Here is a 22,537-nt window from a genome sequence, read left to right as displayed (position 1 = left end):
ATATTGTGTGTGTGTGTGTGTGTGTGGGGGGGGGGGGGTTCAAAGACACAGATTTGAAACTTATATCACTGCATTGCTTTTTCTCTGTACATTAATAACATAATAAATGGTTTCCATTTCTGTTTTTTTCGGTTGTTTTGTTCAACTGTTGACAAACGGTTTGCATGCCTTTTGAGTGGACGTCGTGTTCTGCCTTCAATTTCACACTGATAATTTTTTTAATTCGATTTATACATCCAAAGCTTTGATTCTGTACGTAATAAAAACTACATGCGACACAGTTCATCAATCACTTCAAACGGATATGACCTGAAGAAAAAGGTGTGTTCCCTGACCGGGAATCGAACCCGGGCCGCGGCGGTGAGAGCGCCGAATCCTAACCACTAGACCACCAGGGAAACTGTATGCTCATTTGAAGATATAGATATTTGGAAACTCAGTCCCACCCGCATATTTATGCAATTCGTTTATTTTGATAAAAACGATATAACGACCTCACACAAGCGCACAAGAAAAAGAAAATAATTAAAATAAATCATACTATAAGCCTACCAGTTAAACTGCGATGCGTGTGCTGCGCAGGACGTTCCGCGAGGGGGCGCAGTCGTGTGTTTTTTACCGTCGGAAAGATGAACACAAGGTATGTCGCCGTTTTCCCCTAACGTTACTTATCACGCAGCGTCGGAGCCTTTAAGTTCACTCCACCCAGACCTCCACCCGAGAGTCACACAACACCGACACACCGCTTAAAACAGAGCGGCAGACACCCCGGGTGAAACAACGCGTCGACCAGTATCCACTACCTTGATGTCCCCTCGTTAGCAGGTTGCCATTGTCTGGTAAACAACCCTCCTTACTGCTAGCCGATGTGGCTAGCTCCTCCCGCTAGCATCAGCTGCGGGTCCTACGTTTGACTGAACCTCGCTCGCGCCCGCCCGCCTGCTGCTGCCGCCGCCGCCGCTGCGCGTGAGTTCGGCCTGTTTGAAGCTGAGGGAGGGATCGCCCGTCGCCGTGTGAGTGTTCTGCGGGCGTACTGTTCAAGGTGCTCAAAAGCGTCGACGTTCTCTCGACTAACCAACGGGTGTGTTGTGGGGGTCATGTTGCTGTTTGTGTTGGCCTCGTATCTGGTGGTCGTCTGCACGTAGGGGTTCGTTATCCGCGGTCATGACAACGCCACGCCGATAACATGCCGTTTTTATGGGCACTATAATAATAACACGACTGGTTCAATGCTTTGTGTTTTTGATGTCTTGGCTCTCATACAGCGTTTGCGCCGCTGTTCACGTGTTTCCTTCGGGTTGTGTGTTTACATCTAGTGCGGGGTTGCATGACAATGCTCTTAACGTCACACGTAATTTGCAAGCTCACACTGTAGTTAGTAGTGCGTGCATTTAAGGGGCGTAGTATGCGGAACCTCGTTCATGTTTGCGTCTGAAACTGGGTCTTTTCCCTGTGGGTATGCAGTGATCTGTTGCGGAGCCTCCATCGCCCTAAAACAATTTCCATCGATTTTTATGGACTCACAATTTTGTGACGCACCCAGTTATCCTGCTAATCCCACCGTTCACTTCTCCCACCAACAGGATACGCGGAGAGGTTGACGCTAGCGCAGATTGAAGAGATCGGTTCCAATACACAAGGTGTCTGCTGGTTTGGACACACACTTGCGTGTGCGTGTTTCTGTAGCTTGATTGTTTGCATGCTTCGCTGAAGCCCTGGCCTGATGGAGAAGCGAGAACGGAAGCCGGGGTACTTCGCCAGGTAAGGGTTAATGTGTGCATGATTGTGGTAATGTTTCTGCATTGGATGGCGGCTATGTTTTGTGTATTTCTGTACGGGTGTCAAGAGTGTGCATTTGAATTTCAGTTACAGTGTGCAGTGAGAAGAAGAGCAAATATCGAAAGCAACATACTGTCACATAAGGTGTGACAGACTTGGTATTTATTGTAGTCTTTTTGAAGTACTCATTTAAACATATGTAAATGAGCTGCTGTTATTTCACTAGCCAACCTACTTCTCATTACTCTTCAGTCTACACCATGCAAAGTGTCTGGGTGTACAGGTGCTGGTGGGCAGGAGGCATGCATCGCTGCTCATGCATGCAAGGGTTAGCTGCCGTGGTGTGCAATTACAAATTCGATTCAAAGTGCAAGACGATACTGAGTGGGTGGGAGGTTGTTCAAAAGATGCTTGCTACTGCTACAACATTGTATTGTATACCAACAACACAGAAGATGAGCATTGGACCTGCTGCAGAGCGACAGACAGCCAGTGTGTTTTGGGTGGTGTTTCAGGTTGTTTTGTTCTGTTCAGCCTGGGAGGAAGTCTAGCTGTAGCAGGTGCAGGCATGCATGCGGCACGGATTATCTAAGGCGTCCACCATAGAACAGCTGTCACACACCTGTATGGACTTGAGAGTACCTGCATGTAGAAGCGGCAGTGGTGGTTGTGGTGGTGGTGGTGGAGGGGGAAATGTCCTTATCTCTGACTTAACACACACATGCCCCCCCATCCTGCTCCACATGGCCGGTCACTTCCTGTGGTACAGTGCAGCACGGAGCAAAGGTCGACATGGCATAACAAGAGTAGACATACGCTGCAGCTTGTGTTCAGTGTCAGAATGATTTCCCTGCCGCCCCCCCCCCCCCACACACACACACACACACTTTCCGCTCGCCATTCCATTACGCCGGGCCTAACGCGATAACAAAAAACACACTCCTCTTTCGGCCCCCGGGCCACACCACTTACTGGTCAGTCACACGCGATGCATTCGAGATGATGTAATGCGTCCAGATCTCTCGGCAGTATCGGTGTCAGTTTCATGGCACTGTTCGCTCGTTGCCCGGGGTTCAGTTCCGCCCCTAGACTCTGATTGTTGTGACTATTATGATGGCTAGGGGCTACCTTTTAAGCTCATCGATGCACTTTGCAACATTGGCCCAGTGTTTCCCGGCGTTCCCCCTTGGTAATGGAGCCTTAGCAGAGACGTCTTGAAACGCTGTGTCATCACTCCCGCTCTCGTCAATGTTTAATCACGCAGAGGAGGAGCGAGAGGGAGAGAGGGGATGACAAGGAAACGTCTGGGAGAAAGTTTTCCTGCTTTTTCTTTGAGAGGCACACTGCATGATTGTTATGGCGTGTGAGATTATGAGTAATGAAGATCAATACTGGTGAGTGATTTTTTTTTTTTTTTTCCAAAGTGACTTACATTAAGTACCTTGGTCAGAAGAGAAACAATATATCGCTGTCGGTACAGTAAGGATGTCCATAGAACCAAGTGCCAAGCACCAATAATTGCTAGGTTAACCCATTCACCGTACACAACCAAGCTAGCTAGGATAAGATTCTACACAATACTAAGTACTAATCCTAAGTGCAAGGACCAGTGGCGGCTGCTCATCTTTCAAATAGGGGAAGCTAATTTTCGCCCTACATCATATAAATTGTCAATTTATGTATATGTAAATTATCCTCTGTTTCTTTTCAAGGAAATGCTCTATCATACCAACTAGCTGTCTTTTCCAGTGACTTGACCAGTGTCCTCTCAATGGCCAGCAGAGCTAGGCTGCTTAAACGGCCATGGCCCATTGTGTTATGGGTGTAGGACTTGAGCCGCTTTAAACAGGAGAAGTTCCTTTATACACCTGCAGATGTAGCTCCAATTGTTGCCACTAATGAGAACAGTTTGTAAAGCTGAGGCATTGCACTGTCCAACTCCATGTCTTTAAGGAACACCAATAAATCACACAGCTTTCCCCTGACACCCTGCAAGTCCTGATCTGAATACAGGACTTGAAGTTCAGACCTCAGGCTCCCTGAATCAAAGTGATGACTACCAAAACGATATTAAACTTGAACAAGGAAATGTGGGGATTATGTTAAACTGAAGCAAGGAATTGTGTGTGTGTATAAGTGTATGATATGTACGATGAAAATTGTCTAGCAATTTCGCCAAGCAAATATCAAGAAATAGGTTGCAGTTTGTCTTTCGACTCGCTTGCAAAATCCGCGATGGGACTGAGGACTAAAGAGAGCTACGTTTTATAGTTCAAAATCGCTGTCAATCAAACAGCAACTCGGTCTTTCGCAGATCCACCAATCATCACACCGAAGCCCAGCGTCCAGGCCAGCCCACTCCTCCATTCACCCCCAGAGACGCTGAGCGTCCATGGGAGGGACATAATCGCAGCATTATCCAATGGCCGTCGACTTTCAATGCACTAAAAAAAGCTGTTCTATGCAGCCCCATTGAAGTGGATGGACACTGAGCTTCAACAGGCAAATGCACTGTGACGCTACGGGAGTGTATGAGAAGGAAATCGAGTCAGTCGACCTGCGATAAGCTGATCAAACTAGTCTAACTAGTCTTCGAGATGGACGTGTTGTAACACATTTTTAGTCAATGAAATGTTAACACAACAGTATATATTTCACCATTTAATTTTGGAAATTTTAGGGGAAGCTGAGCTTCCCTTGCAGTCTTAGAGAAATCGCCACTGGCAAGGACATACAATAAGTGCTTACATTAAGTGCCAGGATGTACAACATACAATAAGTGCTTAAGAGGGGTGTGGGGGAAAGGGGGGGGAGCTCTGGAGAGTCTAGGTGTATATTTGTATTCAAACGGATCATCGTTTTCTCCTCGCTTATTTGGGAAAGAACTAACCATGCTGATCAGGAAGGCCAGTGCTCCTTCCCCTCCCTCCCTCCTCTTACCGAGGGAACCTAATCAACGTCTCGGTCTGCAGGCTGAAGAAGCGGAGGCAGCTCAAGCAGAGCGTATCGGAGAAGAACGCCCACGAGCAGAACCCCGCGCACCCGCTGCCCAAGTCGCCTTTCATTTCCTGTCCAGACGCGCAGAGCGGCGCCGAGCCCGCGGACAGGGCCGCCAAGGCGGGCGAGCTGCAGCCGAGGAAAGCGGCGAAGCCTCCCCCGGACTCAGGTGAGGGGGGGGCCCCTGTGACTCTGTCAGCCGTTCCGTTGCTTTTCCCTACGTTTCTGAAAGTCTTTCTCACACGGGTGCATGCTCTGTTGACATGCAGACGTGAAGCCCCTTTTCCACAAACATGGAACAGGTGATGTTCCATGGGGGGGAAAAAAGAGCGAGCTGCTACTGTTTACTTCCAGTATTCCTTGTGCCACACCCTCAACGAGGACGTGTCCTTGATTTACAACGGTTCCACCCAGAAATGGTGGGAATGCAGGCCGGTTCGCTAGATGGCACCGAGGTTAGAAGAATCCTGAACGGAGCCGGTTCAAGAACCAGAGCAAATTTGGTGCAGTAAGGGCTGATTGTGGCTCTAACCCAGAAGCTTTCAGGCTGGGACTCTAATGGCGCATTTCCACCGCAGGGTACGCTTCGGACCCACCGCGCCTCAGCGCAGTAGTGAGGGTGCGGTATAGCCCAGCTCGGTTACGTGTCGCATTTCCACCGCCACCAGTACCCTTATGGTAGGGCGGGGTTTAAGCCGGACGGCGATGGCCACGGCAGCTACGTAAGCATCGTGATCTCCGACACAGTGTAGCCTGCTAATAAATCCAAGGAAAAAGAATAACACGCACAATGAACAAAGAGCAACAATGTAGGACGTCCAAGGAGGACGGCAAACTTTTGCGTGACATTGTCTTCCATAAACAAAGCTTTCGCCGTTGTGCAGAAAAACCTCACGGGTACTGTGTTTGTTTATTATCCCCCTGTCGCACGGAAGGGACGATTCTGTCGACCAATCAACGGACGGCTTGTGTAGCTCAAACTTGCCGGGAACCTTTCAGGCTCTCAGTACCCCAACGGAGGAGTACTGCAAGACGAGAGAGGCTCAATACGGCTCAGTCCGGGTCGCGCCCACTTTTGAAGGTGGAAACCAACCCGCACCCTGCGGTGGAAATGCGCCATAAACAGACCCAATCACTGAACTCTCACACCACCAATAATCACAACACTGTCCTCAGGCGACGTTTGAGTAGCACACCGGTCGATATGTCCTGTAAAGAATCCCGGACAAAGAGGTTTATTTATTTTTTAATTGAGCGGTTGCATAAGGTCCACAGCCAGGTGGGGAGTCATATGCTGCGCCCGGCCCATATTGACGGTGTTGATTGATTGCTATCACCGGCCGGAGATTGGGTGAGCCGTCTGTGTAATGTCTACCGTTTTTTTATTTTTTGTCGCTCGGTAAGAGGACACCACGGGACCATCTGCGCGTGCATGAAATCCAAACTCAAATCAAACACAAAGCCTAGCCTGGCCAGGGATCAGGGCAATATAACCAACACCTGGTTTAATTTTCGTCTACCCTGTGTACACAATCCCTCCCTGACGGGTGCCTTTTTGAACGCCGGTGGTGCTTTATAAGTGGCAGAGTCCACGTCCACTCGGTCAATGATTCGCCATGTGCATGTTAAACAACACAAAGACTTCCCTGTTGAGCAAACCCCCTGGGAGGCTGGTAGTCATGCCCACTGTCCACACGAGAGGCACTCATGATTAGTGGTGTAAGAGTGCAGTCGGGGCTGCCCTAAGAACTTGTGTTGTTGGTAACAACACGGCCGACAGCAAGGAAATCGCTGCCATATGTGATGTTTCTTTTTTCTTTTCTTTTTTACCTTCTGTTCGCGCTTTGATGGTTTGCTGCAGCACGTGTGCCACACGCACAGATGCTCTGACCCTAAATATAACCGAATGCTCTGTAGCATTTGGTTATAATTTTGTAGTAGAAATCAAGATGCACTCATTAAAGTCGCCGGGGACTTATGTGGGTTGGAAACGTGGCCACTTTCGCAATGTTTGCTTTTGGGCCATTTTGGATTCGACGGGCGAGGGGAAAGTCGAGACCCTTATTTATCTTTTCATAGGATAATGATTGGTTGATGTTTTGCGTTATCACAAGATTATCTTTGTTCAGGGGTGTGCTCATCGGAAACTCAATTAATCTCCATCCCTCTCTCTCTCTTCTTTGCCTCTCTCTTGCTGCCTCTCTCTCTCTATTTGCCTCACACTCTGTCTCTCCACCTCTCACTCTCTCTCTCTCTTTGCCTCTCATGTCTCTCCACCTCTCTCACTCTCTCTCTCTCTCTTTGCCTCTCTCTCCGCCTCACTCTCTCTCTCCCTTTGCCTCTCTCTCCTCCTTACTCCCTCTCTCTCTCTGCCTCTCACTCCCCTCCGTCTCTTTCCCATTTACCAGCCGACGGCTTAAAAGCCGTCACCCAGACAAAGCGGGAGAAGAGGCAACCCGCTGGGACGGTGGAGTTCACCGTGAGTGTGCCCCGTCATGCATCTTCACACGCACTAACGCACTCCAGTCTTGACGCCTGCCTCTTTAAAAACCCTATCCCCACCCACTGGGCCCCATTATCACCGCAGCGCCTGCCCTCCCTGTCACTACAGGTGGGGCCAAACGACACGCTCAACAGCATCGCCCTGCGGTTCAACATCACCCCCAACAAGCTGGTGCAGCTGAACAAGCTGTTCGCCCGCAGCGTCTACACCGGTCAGGTGGGAGGTCGCCCGGGCCGCTGTGCCACACACCTCGCTTCCTTCTTGTGTGTCGTTTTTTTTTTTTTTTTGATTGGCTGACGAGTGTGTCCGTCTTGATTTGCAGAAGCTATTCGTCCCGGATTTGAACCAATCAGAGACGGACCCGGTGCCCCAACCCGCTGAGAATGGAACGCAAGTGAGTGTCGGGACGGGTTCCTCGTGTTTGACGGCTGTAAATGATAAGGAACCCAATTACTGTTTAGAGTGCCCCCTGAAAGGGCCCCTGTTTTAAGGGATCAACCGACCATCCATGATACGCTGATCTATCCATCTGGGAGGACACTCCCTGGTTGTATAACAGAGGAGCTTTTAACAGTAAGGTGATCAGGATCAGATTCACATTGGACGCAATGCAAGCGTGTTATTCTCTCTCCACAGGAGGGCGTTTCCGACAGCAGGCCGGCGAAGCCCATCCAGCGCCACGTGTCTCCCCCCTCGGAGGACGAAAGCCCCGCGACGGTCAAGTTCATCAAGATGAGCTGCAAGTACTTCACAGACGGCATGGTAAAGCACCGCCGCCCCTGATGCCAGCTGTCGTTCACTGTCCAGTGAATCCTATATCCATCCCGTTTGAGGCCATGACCGTAACTAGATTACGGTCATGGCTTTTCCTAACGTCGTCCGCCTCCAGTTTAGAGTTGAGAGGGAAAGGGGTGGTTTGAATGTTTGTTGAACCGGAGATTTGATGTGTAACTTTAAAAGTACTCTCTATTACAGTACTCTACCTCCATATTTGACATGACCCCCCCCCCCTCTCTCCTAAAGATGAACATCTGTTTACAAACCTGTTGAGAGGGTGTTTTCATATTCTAGCTAAAGCTGTCTCCATAAGTTTCTCTCATGTTATGCTTTTGTTATTTTGTTCTGCATCTGCGTCACTTAGCATTATTCCACAGAGTATACAGTTCACTGACCGCTTAGACATGTATACAGTGGCCAGGCAGAGACTGGCCTGTGGCGTTTGTATACATGTCTAGGATTTGCATGTTACACTTTGTTTTTGCATATTTTAGCCCATTCATTTGCATGCGAGGAGAGTGACCACCCCCCGGCACCTCCTTCACTGACCTCTATTGGATTCATCCGAAATGAGTCCGAACAGTAGTCCTCATGCACGTGCCCTCTTCCTGCACCTGTCTCCAACCCTAACTCCTGTCACGGGTCGGACGTGCCTCCGGTTCACCTGCCGCTGCTCTGCTCCTGTCCCCCAGGGCGTGGTGGGCGGGGTGCTGATCGTCACGCCCAACAACATCATGTTCGACCCCCACAAGTCGGACCCGCTGGTGATCGAGCACGGCTGCGAGGAGTACGGCCTCATCTGCCCCATGGAGGAGGTGGTGTCGGTGGCGCTGTACGACGACGTGTCGCGCATGAAGCTCAAGGACGCCCCGCCCTCGTAAGGCATCACTCTGGGCCCCACTCTGGGCCCCACTCTGGGCCTCTCTCTGGGCCTCTCTCTGGGCCCCGCTCTGGCCCCGCTCTGGACCCTCTCTGGGCCTCTCTCTGGCCCCGCTCTGGGCCCCACTCTGGGCCCCACTCTGGGTCCTCTCTGGGCCTCTCTCTGGCCCCGCTCTGGGCCCTCTCTGGGCCCCTCTCTGGGCCTTGCTCTGGGCCCCACTCTGGGCCTCGCTCTGGGCCCACTCTGGCCTTGCTCTGGCTCCACTCTGGGCCCCACTCTGGCCCCTCTCAGGCCTGGCTCTAGGCCCCTCTCTGGCCCTGCTCTGGTCTTGCTCTGGGCAACACCCTGGGCCCCACTCTGGGCCCCTCTCTGGCCTCTATCCAGCCCCTCTCTGGCCCCTCTCTGGCCTCACTCTGGCCCTGCTCTGGCCTCGCTCTGGCTTCACTCATGCCTTATTCTGGCCACACTATGGTCCTAATCTGGCACCACTCTGGCCCCTCTCTGGCCTTGCTCTGGGCCCCTCTCCCCTCTCTATATCTAGTCGGCTCCAATGAAATCAGTACTTCTGTTTGAACTACCATCCCAGTAGAGCATGTTCAATATAGATTCAGTTTCCTTCTACGGCCTTCCCTGCTTCCTTGTTAAGTTTGACTTCCATTTGGTTTTCCTCCAGTATCCCATTTCCCATGTCAATACGTTTTCTTTTCTGTTATTTTCATAATTTACCTTGGTTTTCTAAATTCACCTTGTTTAGTTCAGTTCAACTCAGTTCCATCTCATTTTTATTTCCCCTCCCCCTCCCCCCCCTCCTTCTCCATCTCACTTTTCTTTTGCCGCCTGGTATGTGTGGTGCCACATGAACGACCCCCTCCCGCAGGGAGCTACCCCAGGATCTGTGTCCTGTCTACAGGCCCGGCGAGTGGGAGCAGCTGCCCTCGGTGCAGGACCTCAACCCCTTCAGCCGCTACCAGGCGCTGGAGAGCAAGGGGCCCATATTCCTGGACGACATCTGCTCCAACTTCTCAGACTCTGGTAGGATGTGGATCATGCTTCCCGATCCATCTTGAGGTCCGGAGTCATTTTCTCTGGGAATGCTGCCAACTGATGGGTATTTGAAAAGACGCGATTCAGCCTCCGAATCGATCTTGCTGGTGTTATTAAGTGATTTAGCACTTTGCCCATTGCAGTAGATTTGAGGGTACACTTCATTAAATCAAATCAAGTCAAACTTTATTTGTAGAATGCTTTTTACGTGAAAGCACGGCAACACAAAATGCTCCAAAATGGAAACAACACAACAGGAGCAAACTTATTAACACAATTGGAACAGTACAAATCAGTACCACATAGGAGAGCCGTTACTTACATGTGAAGCTGCCTGTTGAACGGGAGGGGGAGTCCAACACCCAGACCACTACACTGTCCTGCCCCCCCCCATCCACAATCTGCATGGCGGGACACAAAGGTGAACCCGCTCCAGAGTAACCGCCTTCCATGTGCCCCATAGCGAGGGAGCTGGTGGACAAGACCCCGTCGGACGAGGGCTTCACCGAGCTGGAGCCCACCCTGAACGGGAGCGGCGAGGACCCGGACCCAACGGCCCCCGAGCCCCCCGGCCGGACCCCCGCGCGTCCTCAAAGCACCGACCCGGAGGAAGACCACGCCAAGTGCTCGGAGTGTCGAACGGAGGGAAAGCCCGCCGCGGAGGAAGAGGAGGACGAGGGCGTGGCTCCGAACAGTTCGGTGGAAGACGGAGAGTCCTTGCAGTCGTCCGCCGGGACGGAGAAGCAGAGGGTGGCGAGCGACGTCAAAGACGGGAGCCAGGAGTTCCCGAGCTGTGACGCGAAGGAGCACCGCGACCCGATGTTGAATCGGTCAGACTCGGGTTCGGGTGCAGGGGCTGACGGGAAGGGGAGCTGCGGGGGCCTGGCTCCGCAGGAGAAACGCCAAGGAGAGGCCAGTGGCCTGAGCGAGGAGGAGAGGCGGAAGAAGACCTACAAGGCGGAGATGAAGTCCTGGCTGCTGGAGAAGATGCAGGCGCCCATACAGGGTAAGGGTTTTTCTTTGGATGCTTGTGAAACGGTTTGCGGTCAACCCCCAAACATCCCTTCCTCTTATGCAATGATTTGTTTATTGCATCATAGGCGGCAACATCTTTTGCGTCTTCCTTCTCCATTTTCTCACAGACATGCTCCTGTCCTCGGAGGAGAAGAGCAAGAAGCCGCCCATGTTCCTGTGCTTCAAGCTGGGGAAGCCAATGCGGAAGTCGTTCGCCGTGGCCATGAACTCTAGCCCCGCCCACACGTACGGCGGCCGGGGGAAGCAGCCAGAGTACTGGTTTGCTGTGCCTCAGGAGAGGTGAACACAATAAACACACCACATCGTTCACATGCTCAAGGTTGTATATGAATCAAAATGAGTCACCCAAAACCATAAAAATGCACAAAACAGTGTGCGTCTATTGTGCTCATATATCGACAGTGTGGTTTTTATGGGCGTGAAGTAACATTTTTTTGGTCACTTTTCTACTGCAGCTATTTAAACCATTTGGAAATGTCCAACCTAGAGTTTCTCAAGAATGAAACGCACACATCCATGATGTCATTCCATCCAGGGAATATTTCCCTCTATATTGTCTTATTCTGGTAAACATTCAATAAACACAAATTAGTTTTTATACATTTTAAACATTACCTATGTCTTTATATATCACTTTAAATGATAAACTATGATATTTAACTCTCATCCTCCTATCGGGGCTCTTACAGCAGCTTTAAGCAGGTTTAGGTATGTTGGGCCGGTCTATGACGGTAAACCAATGCCTTGTGTCTGGGTGCCTCAGGGTGGATGACCTATACGGCTTCTTCGTCCAGTGGTCTCCCGACGTGTACGGCAAGGAGGCCCGGGAGCAGGGCTTCGTGGTGGTGGACGAGATGGACATGATCGACAACTTCTTCAGCGACCCCGCCTCCTGCAGCTGGGAGGTAGACACTGCGGCCTCAACCCGGTCCCCTTTGGCTTGGAGTCGGGAGGGACAGCACTAGCCTGTTGCACTGTGCCGAGAGAGAGAGAGAGAGAGAGAGAGAGAGAGAGAGAGAGAGAGAGAGAGAGAGAGAGAGAGAGAGAGAGAGAGAGAGAGAGAGAGAGAGAGAGAGAGAGAGAGAGAGAGAGAGAGAGAGAGAGAGAGAGAGAGAGAGAGAGAGAGAGAGAGAGAGAGAGAGAGAGAGAGAGAGAGAGACTTACTTAGAGGTTGGAACCAGCTGAACGTCCGCGTTCAGCTGACCCATGTGTTGAGCGCGTCTTCATCCCTGCGGAGTGTAACGCGGAGTGGGCTTTGTCTTCACCCAGATCATCACGATCGACGAGGCCAAGCGCAGGCAGAGCTTCAGCAGCTTCGAGGCGGACCTGTCGCTGGACGTGCCGGTGCTGGGGGAGAGCAGCGCTCTGCTGCAGGATACGCACGTGGAGAAGGTGAGCTGTCGTGGCAATTCCCTTTAACAGAGATTGCGTCTAGGCCAGATGAGATTTCCCACTGCAAAAAAGCACACAATACATTGGAAAGCAATTATCCTAGGTTTAATGCATGCATACATTAGACTCCTCTCTAGCAGAGTGAGTCCAGAATACAGTTTGACAGAGTTATTTATACCGTTTCAGGTCCTCCCCATATTGCAGATGTCAATAATCAAATCAAGTAATGTTTGCCCAAAACACAGAGTTGCCTGTGTTCTTATCAAGCAGAAGAGTGCCTAAGAGGATGTCTTCTCCTTTGTGACCGGTTTACCCAAGTACAAAGGTTAACACTATTGGTTGACTCTAAGGAAGGTAGGCCGGCGACCCATAGAGAAGGGAAGGTGGGACCGCCGACCACAGCACAAGGGCATTGATTCTAAGGAGGAAGGTGGGACAGCTGACCAGAGCACATGGGATAACATTTTGACGACATCGCTCACTTGTGAGGTGGCTGAATCAAACACAAAGGTCAATGAATAGTCGACTCTGGGGAAAGGCAGGATGGCAAGGCAATATGCGAAAGGAAAGAACAAGGCCTAAGTTATGAAAAACAAACAATATGTAGATTTTTCCATCACAGAGCCCACAGCCGCGCCTCAGGCCTTTAACGGTGGCCATTTGTTCTGTATGGTTTTGGGTGTTCTTGAGGTAAAAAAATCTGTTGCTAAATAGTTTTAAGCATTGTTTAGGGTCTTATTCTAGCTATCTTTGTTGTATACGGGGAATGGGTGCGCGTAGCAATTGTGAGTGCTTGGCCCTTGTTTCTATGAATATATATATATATATATAATTGTACTGACGGTTATATTGTTCCTCTTTCATCTGACAAATGTACTTATTGTAAGTCGCTTTGGATAAAAGCGTCTGCTATATGCCCTGATGTTACTGTGAAATGTTAAAAAAATTAATTTCCCTTTTACTATACTTGTACTGTGTCATCTCTATTTCCCATGTGGGACTAACAAAGCACATCTTTAATTAATAAGAACAAAAAACACACCCCCAAGCTCATTAGCGTCCAGCAGACCTGTAAGGCTACACCTTCGTAAGGCAGGCTTTGTTCCCTGTGTGTGTGTGTGTGTGTGTGTGTGTGTGTGTGTGTGTGTGTGTGTGTGTGTGTGTGTGTGTGTGTGTGTGTGTGTAAACTGACCCCGTCCCCCTCTCTCTCTGGTCTCCTCAGCTGGCCTGTCGCCTGCCGGCCCGGGTGCAGGGTTACCTGTGGAGGCTGGCCTACAGCTCCCAGAACCACGGCACCAGCCTCAAGACGCTCTACAGAAACCTGCTGGAGCTGGACAGCCCGGTCCTGCTGGTGCTGAAGGACATGGACAACCAGGTGAGAGGGCGAGGGGTTCGTGTAGACGGGTCTTTTGCAAGGAGGATAATGGAACATGTTAGAGTTATTGTAGGGTCAGCATCGCCCCCCCCCCGCTTCGAGATTGTTACAACGTTGTTGGCCTCATCGGATGAACCCTTGACGACGTCTTCCTGATCAATAACGTAGATAGAAAAGGCACTTTGTGTAAGGCACGTAATTTGGCTAGTCAGAAGTTTGAAATATGAACCAATATCTTTGAACTCCATCCCGGTTACACACACACACACTACACGGTGAAGAGACTAGCTGAGGAAACACAGCCAAGTCATACGCTCTGGTACAAACTGCATGCAAAACTCCCGATGACTTGTGCTGTAAGAGCTGTTCTCTGTCCCCAGATCTTTGGGGCCTTCTCCAGTCATCCCTTTAGAGTGAGCGAACACTACTACGGCACTGGAGAGACGTTCCTCTATAGCTTCTGCCCTGAGATCAAGGTTGGCCTCCGTACATCCTTTCCATGCGCGCCAAAGCTCTGTTTCAAATGTTTGATTCTGAAAATGATTTGTGTTGCAAAAAGGTTGAGATTATTGTTTTTGTGTTCCTCTTGTTTAGATGTACCGCTGGACGGGGGACAACTCTTACTTTGTGAAAGGCAATATAGACTCTCTGCAGTTTGGAGGTGGAGGGTGAGTCTGATTACAGAGGATCCGGTTCCTGTTTTGTATCAATCACATCTCTGCACGCAACCCTCACACCCCTTTTGCTGTTGATTTCATTAATAGGGCAATGGTTATATATACTGTAGTTGTTTGGCTTTCCTCTGACAAAGGTAATTATTCTAAGTTGCTTGGATAAGAGCGTCTGCTAAATGCCCTAAATGTAGAGGTTCTCAACCACGTTCCAAACTGTACTTAGGATTTAGTATTTTTACCTGCCTGAGTGGATAAAAAAAATACTGGCCAAGCAACTGTTTTTTAATAAGAAACCCTGGATATTTTACCTGTCAAATGGTGAACTCCGCTATTTGCTGGTAGATTTCATGTTAGTTTCAACCCTGTTCTCAACCTTGTTATCTTTCAAGTCAAGTCAATTTTTATTTCTATAGCACATTTACAGACAGCTGAGCCGCACCAAAGTGCTTCACAAGAATGTGCTGAAGCACAATAAACATGGCCTAAGGCAAAAAGGAAAAAAAAGAAAAGTGTGACTGTAGGAGCAATGCAAGGAGCAATGCAAAAAAGAGAAAATTTAAAAAGGTAACCAGGGGACACTATGCACTGGCACTTAAAAAAGGAGACACTTTGCCGAAGACCCCATGTTTAAAGGCCCCCATCTCACCTAATTCTCCACACATTGTTTCACCACACGGTCATCCATATCTACAATCAGCATTGAATGTCTATAGCATGTAAAACCATCATCTGGCTTGAGCCCATCTGTATCTCCAGTAACCTCAGAGGTTGAGAAACACTGTGGGCCTATCCTTCCACAAGCTATCTATTGCCTTTCATCTGTCTCCCTCCCTCCCTCCCTCCCTGTCTCCGTCTCCTCCCCCCCTCCCTGCTCCAGGGGTCAGCTGGGGCTGTGGCTGGATGCCGAGCTGAATCGGGGCACCACCAGCGGCTGCGCCACCTTCGACAACCAGGCCCTGTCCGCCCAGCGGGACTTCAACATACACAGCGTGGAGGTCTGGACCTTTGAGTAACACCAGCCACCCCCGTGTTCGCGTTTTAAATCTTAGAACTGCAACCCCATCAACTATATCTACTACTTGCCTAGTCTATTTACACCACTAGGTGGCAGCACCCAGCTTCCCAGATTACCACTACACTTGTTTTGACACAAGAACAAGGACAAGCAGGGTATGAAGCAGACTTTGAGTGGGGTCTCTGCTCGTTGGTTGATGATGAATATATATATATATATATATATATATATCTATATCTGGAATGATGTCATTCTAGAAGGGTCTTGTGTTGTCTTATCTCATTGGCTGTGTCGGACCAATCACAATGCCTCTAGTTATCCTAGCATGCAGACTGCATTGGCACCATATGCTCCTGAGGAAGGAAAGGGGAATGCTTACGGATGCTCTTCAGCTTATGGCTTTCAGGGCCAGAGTTGCCATAACGCAAGAGCAAATGCACCTGTATTTAACAAAGGGTAAAAAAAGCGACGGCGCAAAACCTATCCGTTATACAGTTATGTGCTAATAACAAAGGGAACGTTTGGTGAGGTATACTCTGCTCGTCCCAAAGGCAAACCAAACAAAACGCTCTCCCTTAAAAAAAAAAAAAGGCAGGAAATTGAGTGGTTGTTTACAATGAGAACCGACTACCTGCGACGGTTGTGGTTCTTGTATATTTCTCGTACGTGGTTGACTCAAATTAGAATACCAGTGCATCTCCACCATAACTGTATATAGTTTTCATTCCACAACCCCAAACAACTGGCTAGCCAGAATGGTGGCCTTTTGAAAGGACGTTTTTTGCTACGACCAATGATGTATATATTTAGTTTTATCGCTTTTCTTTTTGTTTTTTTGCGCGTTTGTCCTTTTTTATACACTTTTTTTTATTTTATTTTAAATCTACTTTTACAAAGAACGTTTTTAATTGGTTTTATTCTTTTATTTTATATACACAGGGAAAGTTATTTTATGCTGCCTATCCTGCCTATCGGTTTTGTTGGTTGGACCAGTACAAGGATTTCTGAAAGCACTATCCAGAGGCCAAAGTAACTGGTGTCAGTATTTATAACATGTGGATATGATCGTCGGAGGGCTGTCACCAGTATTCATTTACAGGATGCCACTTTGCACTACAGAACGCCCACGACAGACCCTCCTATTCAGTTGCTGTACGACCTCGACCCCCATCCTAATTACACGTTGAGTTTGTTCCACAAGTGATACTTCAATTGTTCCAACAAATCCTTTTGTTTTGTCTTTGCTTTAGATAAGGGAAGTTTGTCCAAGAAGCTAGATCTATCTTGACGGTTTTCTGTGCACTTAGATTAAATTTGACTAACTGAGACCACGATACTAACACAATATTAACGTATGGTTGTAGCCTGTGATTTCCACCCTGACCTTAACATGGGTTTTGTAGTGTGTATGCAAACGTTGAAATGTGGGTCACCGTTCCTGTTGTACGCACCATACTACTCACATTGGCACTGGCTTTGTGTGCGCTGGTCTGTTAATCTATTGCGGTGTTTGTAACTGTGAATATGCCATAAGTATTAATTCCTGTGAATTCAAAACTGCCCTATTCTATAATAACATTGAGGATCTATCTATTTATTGTCATTTATTGCTACCAAAACTCAAACTTAAATAAATGTTTAATGTATTCATCCTTAAAATGACTGGTGAATAATTGTCTTAATTGTGTGTGTATATTTCTGTTGGATTGTTTTACTAGTCCTATATTAGGCCTACTGCCTTACTTATACTTCAAGTAACTAGAAACCTATCTATTCAATAAGACAGGCTAGTAATAGATACTTTATTTCCAGACTCATGGTCCATTAAAAACATTTTTTTTAAACTACACAAACAACAGCACACTTAAAAAAGACACTGATACCAGTGTTTCCACATGGATGACTGGTATCGCACAGTACTAAGACCAGGGTTTGACAGCAGCATAATAATTAGGTTACATGAACCATTCAATCTGCAAATACATGTATACATTAGGTTTCTCAATAGTGCATGGAATGTGTTGACTCCTACTCTACAAAATGGTTCACTTGCACTTCTCCACCTGGGTTTCTTAAGCAGAATACGCAACCCATCATTATAGGAAACTCGGAGTTTCCACCAGAGGAGGAAATGGTTAAACATGTCTGTTAATGTGAAGGGAGTACGTACATTGTGTATCCGGACTGACCGGTCCATGTAGGAGGAGCTGCATTTGTCATTGTCGACGGAAGTTTTGAACGCGTCACGGTGGAGCTGTGGGGTTTGTGATCGGAAATCAGCCTGGTTCAGGCTTTTAAAGACTTCCCACTGCGATGGAACCAATAATGCCTTTTAGCCGATGCTGGGGAACCACAGAACAGGAGCAGCCTAGTAGTAGTAGTAGTAGTAGTAGTAGTAGTATGGACGATTGTATTTTTTGTTTGATAAGTAATGGCCAAGACGAATTTACGGAACTGGTTCGAAAGGTATTGTTAAGTTAAATAATATAGCTATATTGGTTATCCTGTTTTACTGTTTTACAATCGACGAGACTTTACAATTAGACTGGTATTGCAGGAGATGTTATATATTTGTGGTATGTGTCCGCTGCGCGTCGGGACGGACGACGCCCCTTAACTGTGGTTTAATGATAACATTTCACTGACTGAAGTGATCTATCTATTTTTATAAAACGGTTACGTAAGTATGGCTAAATGAACGTCATAGACACCCTCAATTTTGAAAAAGCAAGAGAAAGAAAGTCGGAGAAAGTCGGAAAAGCATTTTTTTTAACGAATACAAAAAATTAGTCCCTCCTGGCTGCATGCAAAGTGTACGGCGGTTGCTATGCAACACACTGTAGCGTCCTTTAGAGAGACTGTAGCTCGGTTCGCCGGCAATTTAGCCTACTATCGAGTTCACTCACCGTGTGCCTATTGCTTTACAACATTTCCACCATCTCCAGCAATCAACATATTTTTAGGCTTCAGTGAACTATGCTATTGCTTTTATATATAAATAAAGTGATACCGAACTCTGTATGCTGAACGGGCGTCATAGCTGTGTGTATACGCTCAATATACAACAGTTGGGAACCAATCAGATCGCTTGATTTAAGCCACCCGGCAGGTGAATAGGATTTTTTTTTTTTTTAACTTACAGATATCTAACTTTACCAGTTGATTACTCACATGAATAGAAGAAGAAAATGCATAGGAAGTTTTCTGTAATTTTATGTTTAAATATGCTAATTAGGCTATATCTATTTTATTTATTTTTTTCATTTTGTTACTATATTCAATAGAAAGATATTTATAGAGGGGATTATGGATATCTCCTTTCGTTATCCAGTAAATCCGAAAATACTGCCAATTGCCTTAAAAAATGTATTTCCGCCCTATTTTTATGCATAAAATGTCATGTAAATCAGGCCAAGAATGATATATCAACAAATCCCTCTGTAAAAACCTTCATACTATAGTAGCTAAGAAGAAGATTGTAAAGTTTGGTGTATGTAGGCCTAGGTGCTACAGAAGTGGAGATTCCTCGCTTGGCGTGTGAGAAAAAACTAATTTTGAGAAAATGGCCTTTAAAGATTTTTATGGCAAAACTAAAGACGATTACATCACAAAACTCAAACATTACACAACATAGTTCCCCCAAATTAAATCCATATTTGTATTAGGTAACGTTGTGCAGCAGATCGAGTGCTTTACAACGATACCACGGAAATTGGTATCGTTGTAAAATAATTTGAAACGGTGCGTAATAAAGCTAACTTTTGGTGAATCTTCTGTAAAATTCATTTTTTTACTTTTGTGTTAAACATTACATGTTAAGGGTGCAAAATAGCCCAAAATATCAAGATTGACCAGTGACTGAAAAATCGATGATTTTGCCTGCCGTGTCTCGCCTTAAACAGAATGATGACATGGTCTGCTTCAGGGATATATACCCTGCCGCCCCTCACCACTTTCTGGTCATCCCAAGACAGCACATCGTGAGCTGCTCATCACTCACCAAGAAACACGCTCCTCTGGGTGAGTCTGGTGCCTAGATCTGTCGAGTTAATTTAATCATTGTTGTTATTATTCAATTAACTGGATTAATTGACCCGATGTCCATGGAACAGTTCAACAAATGGCGGATATGGGCAGAGCTGCACTACATGATCAAGGCATTACTGATATGCAGGACATAAGGTGAGGATGCATGCGAAGACCTGTGCATGCAAAAACCTTCGCTGAATGTAAAATGTTGTTTTTCGCTTGTTTTCAATGGGATCATCACTACTATCGACTGCAAGTTAATCATGCGGTATTGGCCTGACTGTTGCTAATATATTAATGTTTTCGATATTAAAATACTATATTAAAACTGTATTAAAATAATACATAAAAAATGGCAATTGGAGTCATTGATTGATTCATATTCATGTGGCTTGATCATCAGGCTTGGGTTCCACCAACCTCCTTACACCTCAGTCGATCACCTCCACCTCCACGTGCTCGCCCCTGCCAGCAAGATCGGTGACGACATGCTTTATAAATTCATCGGTCGCACCAACAGATTCATTAGTGTAAGTGGTGTTCTGGCTGCCACACAAAGGGGAAAAAATGAAATTACTTGCTGTGTATTTTAGAATTACGTTTAAGGCCCAATGAAACGAAACCCCATTTGTTCCTTCTGCAGGAAGAAAATCTACTGATGTTATTAAATTCGGGAACTTCAACAAGGGGAAGATGAAATAAATAGATGTACTTTGGACCGGCCTAGCCTACTGTCTTTTTTCCATTGAATCACGGCTACATTGTTTTGGTGCGTGATGGGCGGGTCCATTGTGGTGCGTCATTCTTCGCTCCTCCGACTCTAAAGTCCATTCTACACTGGATCCAATGCAATACACTAGTAATAGGTGACACTGTGGGCCATAACCGTGTTATTATTATAACATTCACAACACCAATGGCCTCCTCTCATCTACCGGATGGAGACTGCCTGTTCTGCTGCATCACCACCAAAGAGAACGACACCGAGATTATTTTGAGCGTAAGAAGGCTGGCCGGTTTGGATTCAAAACGTGTTTAAAACACCAATGACCACTGTGTAAGGCGATGGTTCAAGACTGTGTTTCTGCCGAGTTCACAGGATGAGGAACTCGTGTGTTTTCGTGACTCGAAGCCTGGAGCCCGACACCACTTCCTGGTGGTTCCCAGATCTCACTTGGGGAACTGCTCGTCGCTTCAGAGGGAACACATTCCACTAGGTAATGGATTGTCAGTGGAGCTCCGGAGGGAGTGTCTCTGGTATGTGTCTCCAGGGCCAGGCCATATGAACACGTGACCAAGTTGTGTTTATAAGCAATATGCTCTTTATTTTTTAATGTAAATAATAAACCCATCAATTCCATCTGTTGTTTTTTTAAACAGTAGAGCAGATGAAAGAAATGGGAAGAAAAGTTTTGTACAACCACAAAATAAGTGACCTTCAGGATGTCAGGTAATTTCTTTTCTGATTATTCTTCCATTACATGTTGTAAATTATGTAATTATACATGATGACAGAAAGGTTCACTGTGGTCAGTGACCAGATGGCACCATTAGAAAACGATCAGTGACAGGAAATTGTCTTTAAGTGGGTTCAGATTCAATTAACAGTTGCCTCTAGCTCCCTATACTTCCTCAGCTAGACTAGAAATAGAAAATACTCTAATAACTAATAACTCAGGCCTTCAGCAAGAGAAATAGGCCTACCTTATTAGTGTCCCAGCTACATGAGCTGTTGTTCGAATCTAAAGCATTAACCAATTGATTAGTTTAAAAAAAGTTCTTTGGATGTTGGGTCTTCGCAGAATGGGCTTCCATTTGCCTCCCTTCTCCTCCGTGCCACACCTCCACCTCCATGTTCTGGCCCCCGCCAGTGAGATGAACAGCAGGTCCCTCAGTCGCTACGGTCCGCAGTCCTACTGGTTCATCACGGTAGGGGGCAGTCAACTGTTTACACCCCGAATCACACACCTTTAATCCTGCACTGCATTGAACTGTCCCACACACATTCAGTTCATGAAATCTGTTTCTTGTATTTTCGGTAGGTTGTTAAAATGTGTTGTTGTTAAATTCGGTATGTTGTTAAATTTGTTAAAATATCTGTCTTTTGAAATCACGTGTGGATATTTGATATAGTGGCCCCTTAGTCCTTGAGGGCAGGTTTCTGAACTCCCTTTGTAGAAAGTCATCTCACTACATAGGAAAGAGTAACTTTCATTGACTCATAAGTGCTCACCATGGCTTTGTTTCTCCCTTGCAGGTGGAAAACGTACTACATCAACTGAACACTCACGGAAAGGTCAAATGAAGCTGAGGAACACACTTTTGAGTTATTAAACTCTACGTCTGACAGTGACTAACGGGATATTTATTGATATGTCAGGTTGGAAATGTATAACTATGTTAAATTAAATGACTCTTCTCAATGGCTTACCGTCATAGTGTCATGACCTTCCACCAATTTTTTCATGGGCAATAGGTGTTACATCCAGCCCCAAACATATTTGCACGACTTTCCAAACTGGAAAGAGATGCAGATCTGAGTTATTTACTTTTTTATAAGTATTAATATTAGTTATTTGCAACTCTGTTTTCGATCAGTTGTTGTTCAAGTTTTTGTACGTTTTATTAAAGTACTGTCTCTGTGTGTGATGGCTCTTGCGTCTGACTCCTTTGCACACACCTTGAGATTCGTACTCACCTACACCACTTGGTGTCGCTAACTGCCTATATTTAATTTGTTCTCAAATTGAAGTAGAACTACTAGTTCTTTATATATATAAATATAGTTTTCAGTCAAAACAAAACAAGGAGTCAGAGGGGTGGGGCCCAAAAGCCTGGAGTAATGGATACAACGCATGCATAATTAAAACAAAGAATGTCATTCATAATCTTAAAGTTATATCCCAGCACCTGCCTAAAAGGTTATTAACATTGTCCTCCAATCCACCATATCCTTTATAAATATTATATTAATATTTTTTTTTTATTCCATGTGCTTGAGGTGAAACTATGTCTAAACCTGATGGATGGGCAATAT

At 46.8% G+C, this 22,537-nt stretch overlaps 2 protein-coding genes and 1 non-coding gene across 6 annotated transcripts; 2 read left to right on the top strand and 1 right to left on the bottom strand.

Moving 5' to 3' along the window:
• Positions 1-326: 326 nt before the first annotated feature.
• On the bottom strand, positions 327-398 carry AC3HAE_034435 (transfer RNA glutamic acid (anticodon CUC)). The gene has a single exon. It is a non-coding gene; the product is annotated as a tRNA-Glu (tRNA).
• A 287-nt stretch (positions 399-685) lies between these two features.
• ncoa7b (nuclear receptor coactivator 7b) lies at positions 686-16,415 on the top strand. 4 transcript variants are annotated; one of them, XM_084484087.1, is made up of 17 exons: positions 686-839; positions 1,584-1,761; positions 4,752-4,945; positions 7,185-7,255; positions 7,388-7,495; positions 7,602-7,673; positions 7,916-8,041; positions 8,749-8,933; positions 9,814-9,968; positions 10,444-10,986; positions 11,123-11,294; positions 11,779-11,920; positions 12,285-12,407; positions 13,630-13,782; positions 14,163-14,258; positions 14,377-14,450; positions 15,334-16,415. In XM_084484087.1, exons 2-17 carry the CDS (start codon positions 1,724-1,726, stop codon positions 15,467-15,469), a joined length of 2,388 nt encoding a protein of 795 aa, XP_084340213.1. In that variant the 5' UTR covers positions 686-839; positions 1,584-1,723; the 3' UTR covers positions 15,470-16,415. The 4 variants fall into 4 exon arrangements, with proteins under 4 accessions (XP_084340213.1, XP_084340212.1, XP_084340211.1 ...); XM_084484086.1 differs by lacking the exon at positions 686-839 and adding an exon at positions 849-1,013; XM_084484085.1 differs by lacking the exon at positions 686-839 and adding an exon at positions 849-1,042.
• Positions 16,416-19,634: 3,219 nt separating this feature from the next.
• Positions 19,635-22,068, top strand: LOC311364085 (adenosine 5'-monophosphoramidase HINT3-like). Its single transcript, XM_084484097.1, has 6 exons — positions 19,635-19,653; positions 19,904-20,500; positions 20,600-20,717; positions 20,881-20,950; positions 21,303-21,429; positions 21,758-22,068. Exons 2-6 carry the CDS (start codon positions 20,417-20,419, stop codon positions 21,803-21,805), a joined length of 447 nt encoding a protein of 148 aa, XP_084340223.1. The 5' UTR covers positions 19,635-19,653; positions 19,904-20,416; the 3' UTR covers positions 21,806-22,068.
• The last annotated feature ends 469 nt before the right edge of the window (positions 22,069-22,537 follow it).

The sequence above is a fragment of the Micromesistius poutassou genome (assembly GCF_964030765.1).
Source record: "Micromesistius poutassou genome assembly, chromosome: 19".
Lineage (NCBI taxonomy): Eukaryota > Metazoa > Chordata > Actinopteri > Gadiformes > Gadidae > Micromesistius > Micromesistius poutassou.
The sequence above is the reverse complement of the archived record's forward strand: the minus strand, read 5'-3'. Positions and strand labels throughout refer to the sequence as shown.

Coding starts and splice junctions, on each gene's coding strand:
- ncoa7b (XM_084484087.1), top strand. CDS start 1,724: ATGGAGAAGCGAGAACGGAAGCCGGGGTACTTCGCCAG. Junction 7,496..7,601: donor GCAGCGTCTACACCGGTCAG/GTGGGAGGTCGC, acceptor CTTGATTTGCAG/AAGCTATTCGTCCCGGATTT. Junction 8,042..8,748: donor AGTACTTCACAGACGGCATG/GTAAAGCACCGC, acceptor CCTGTCCCCCAG/GGCGTGGTGGGCGGGGTGCT.
- LOC311364085 (XM_084484097.1), top strand. CDS start 20,417: ATGGCCTCCTCTCATCTACCGGATGGAGACTGCCTGTTCTGCTGCATC. Junction 20,501..20,599: donor ACACCGAGATTATTTTGAGC/GTAAGAAGGCTG, acceptor CCGAGTTCACAG/GATGAGGAACTCGTGTGTTT. Junction 20,718..20,880: donor GAGGGAACACATTCCACTAG/GTAATGGATTGT, acceptor TTTTTTAAACAG/TAGAGCAGATGAAAGAAATG.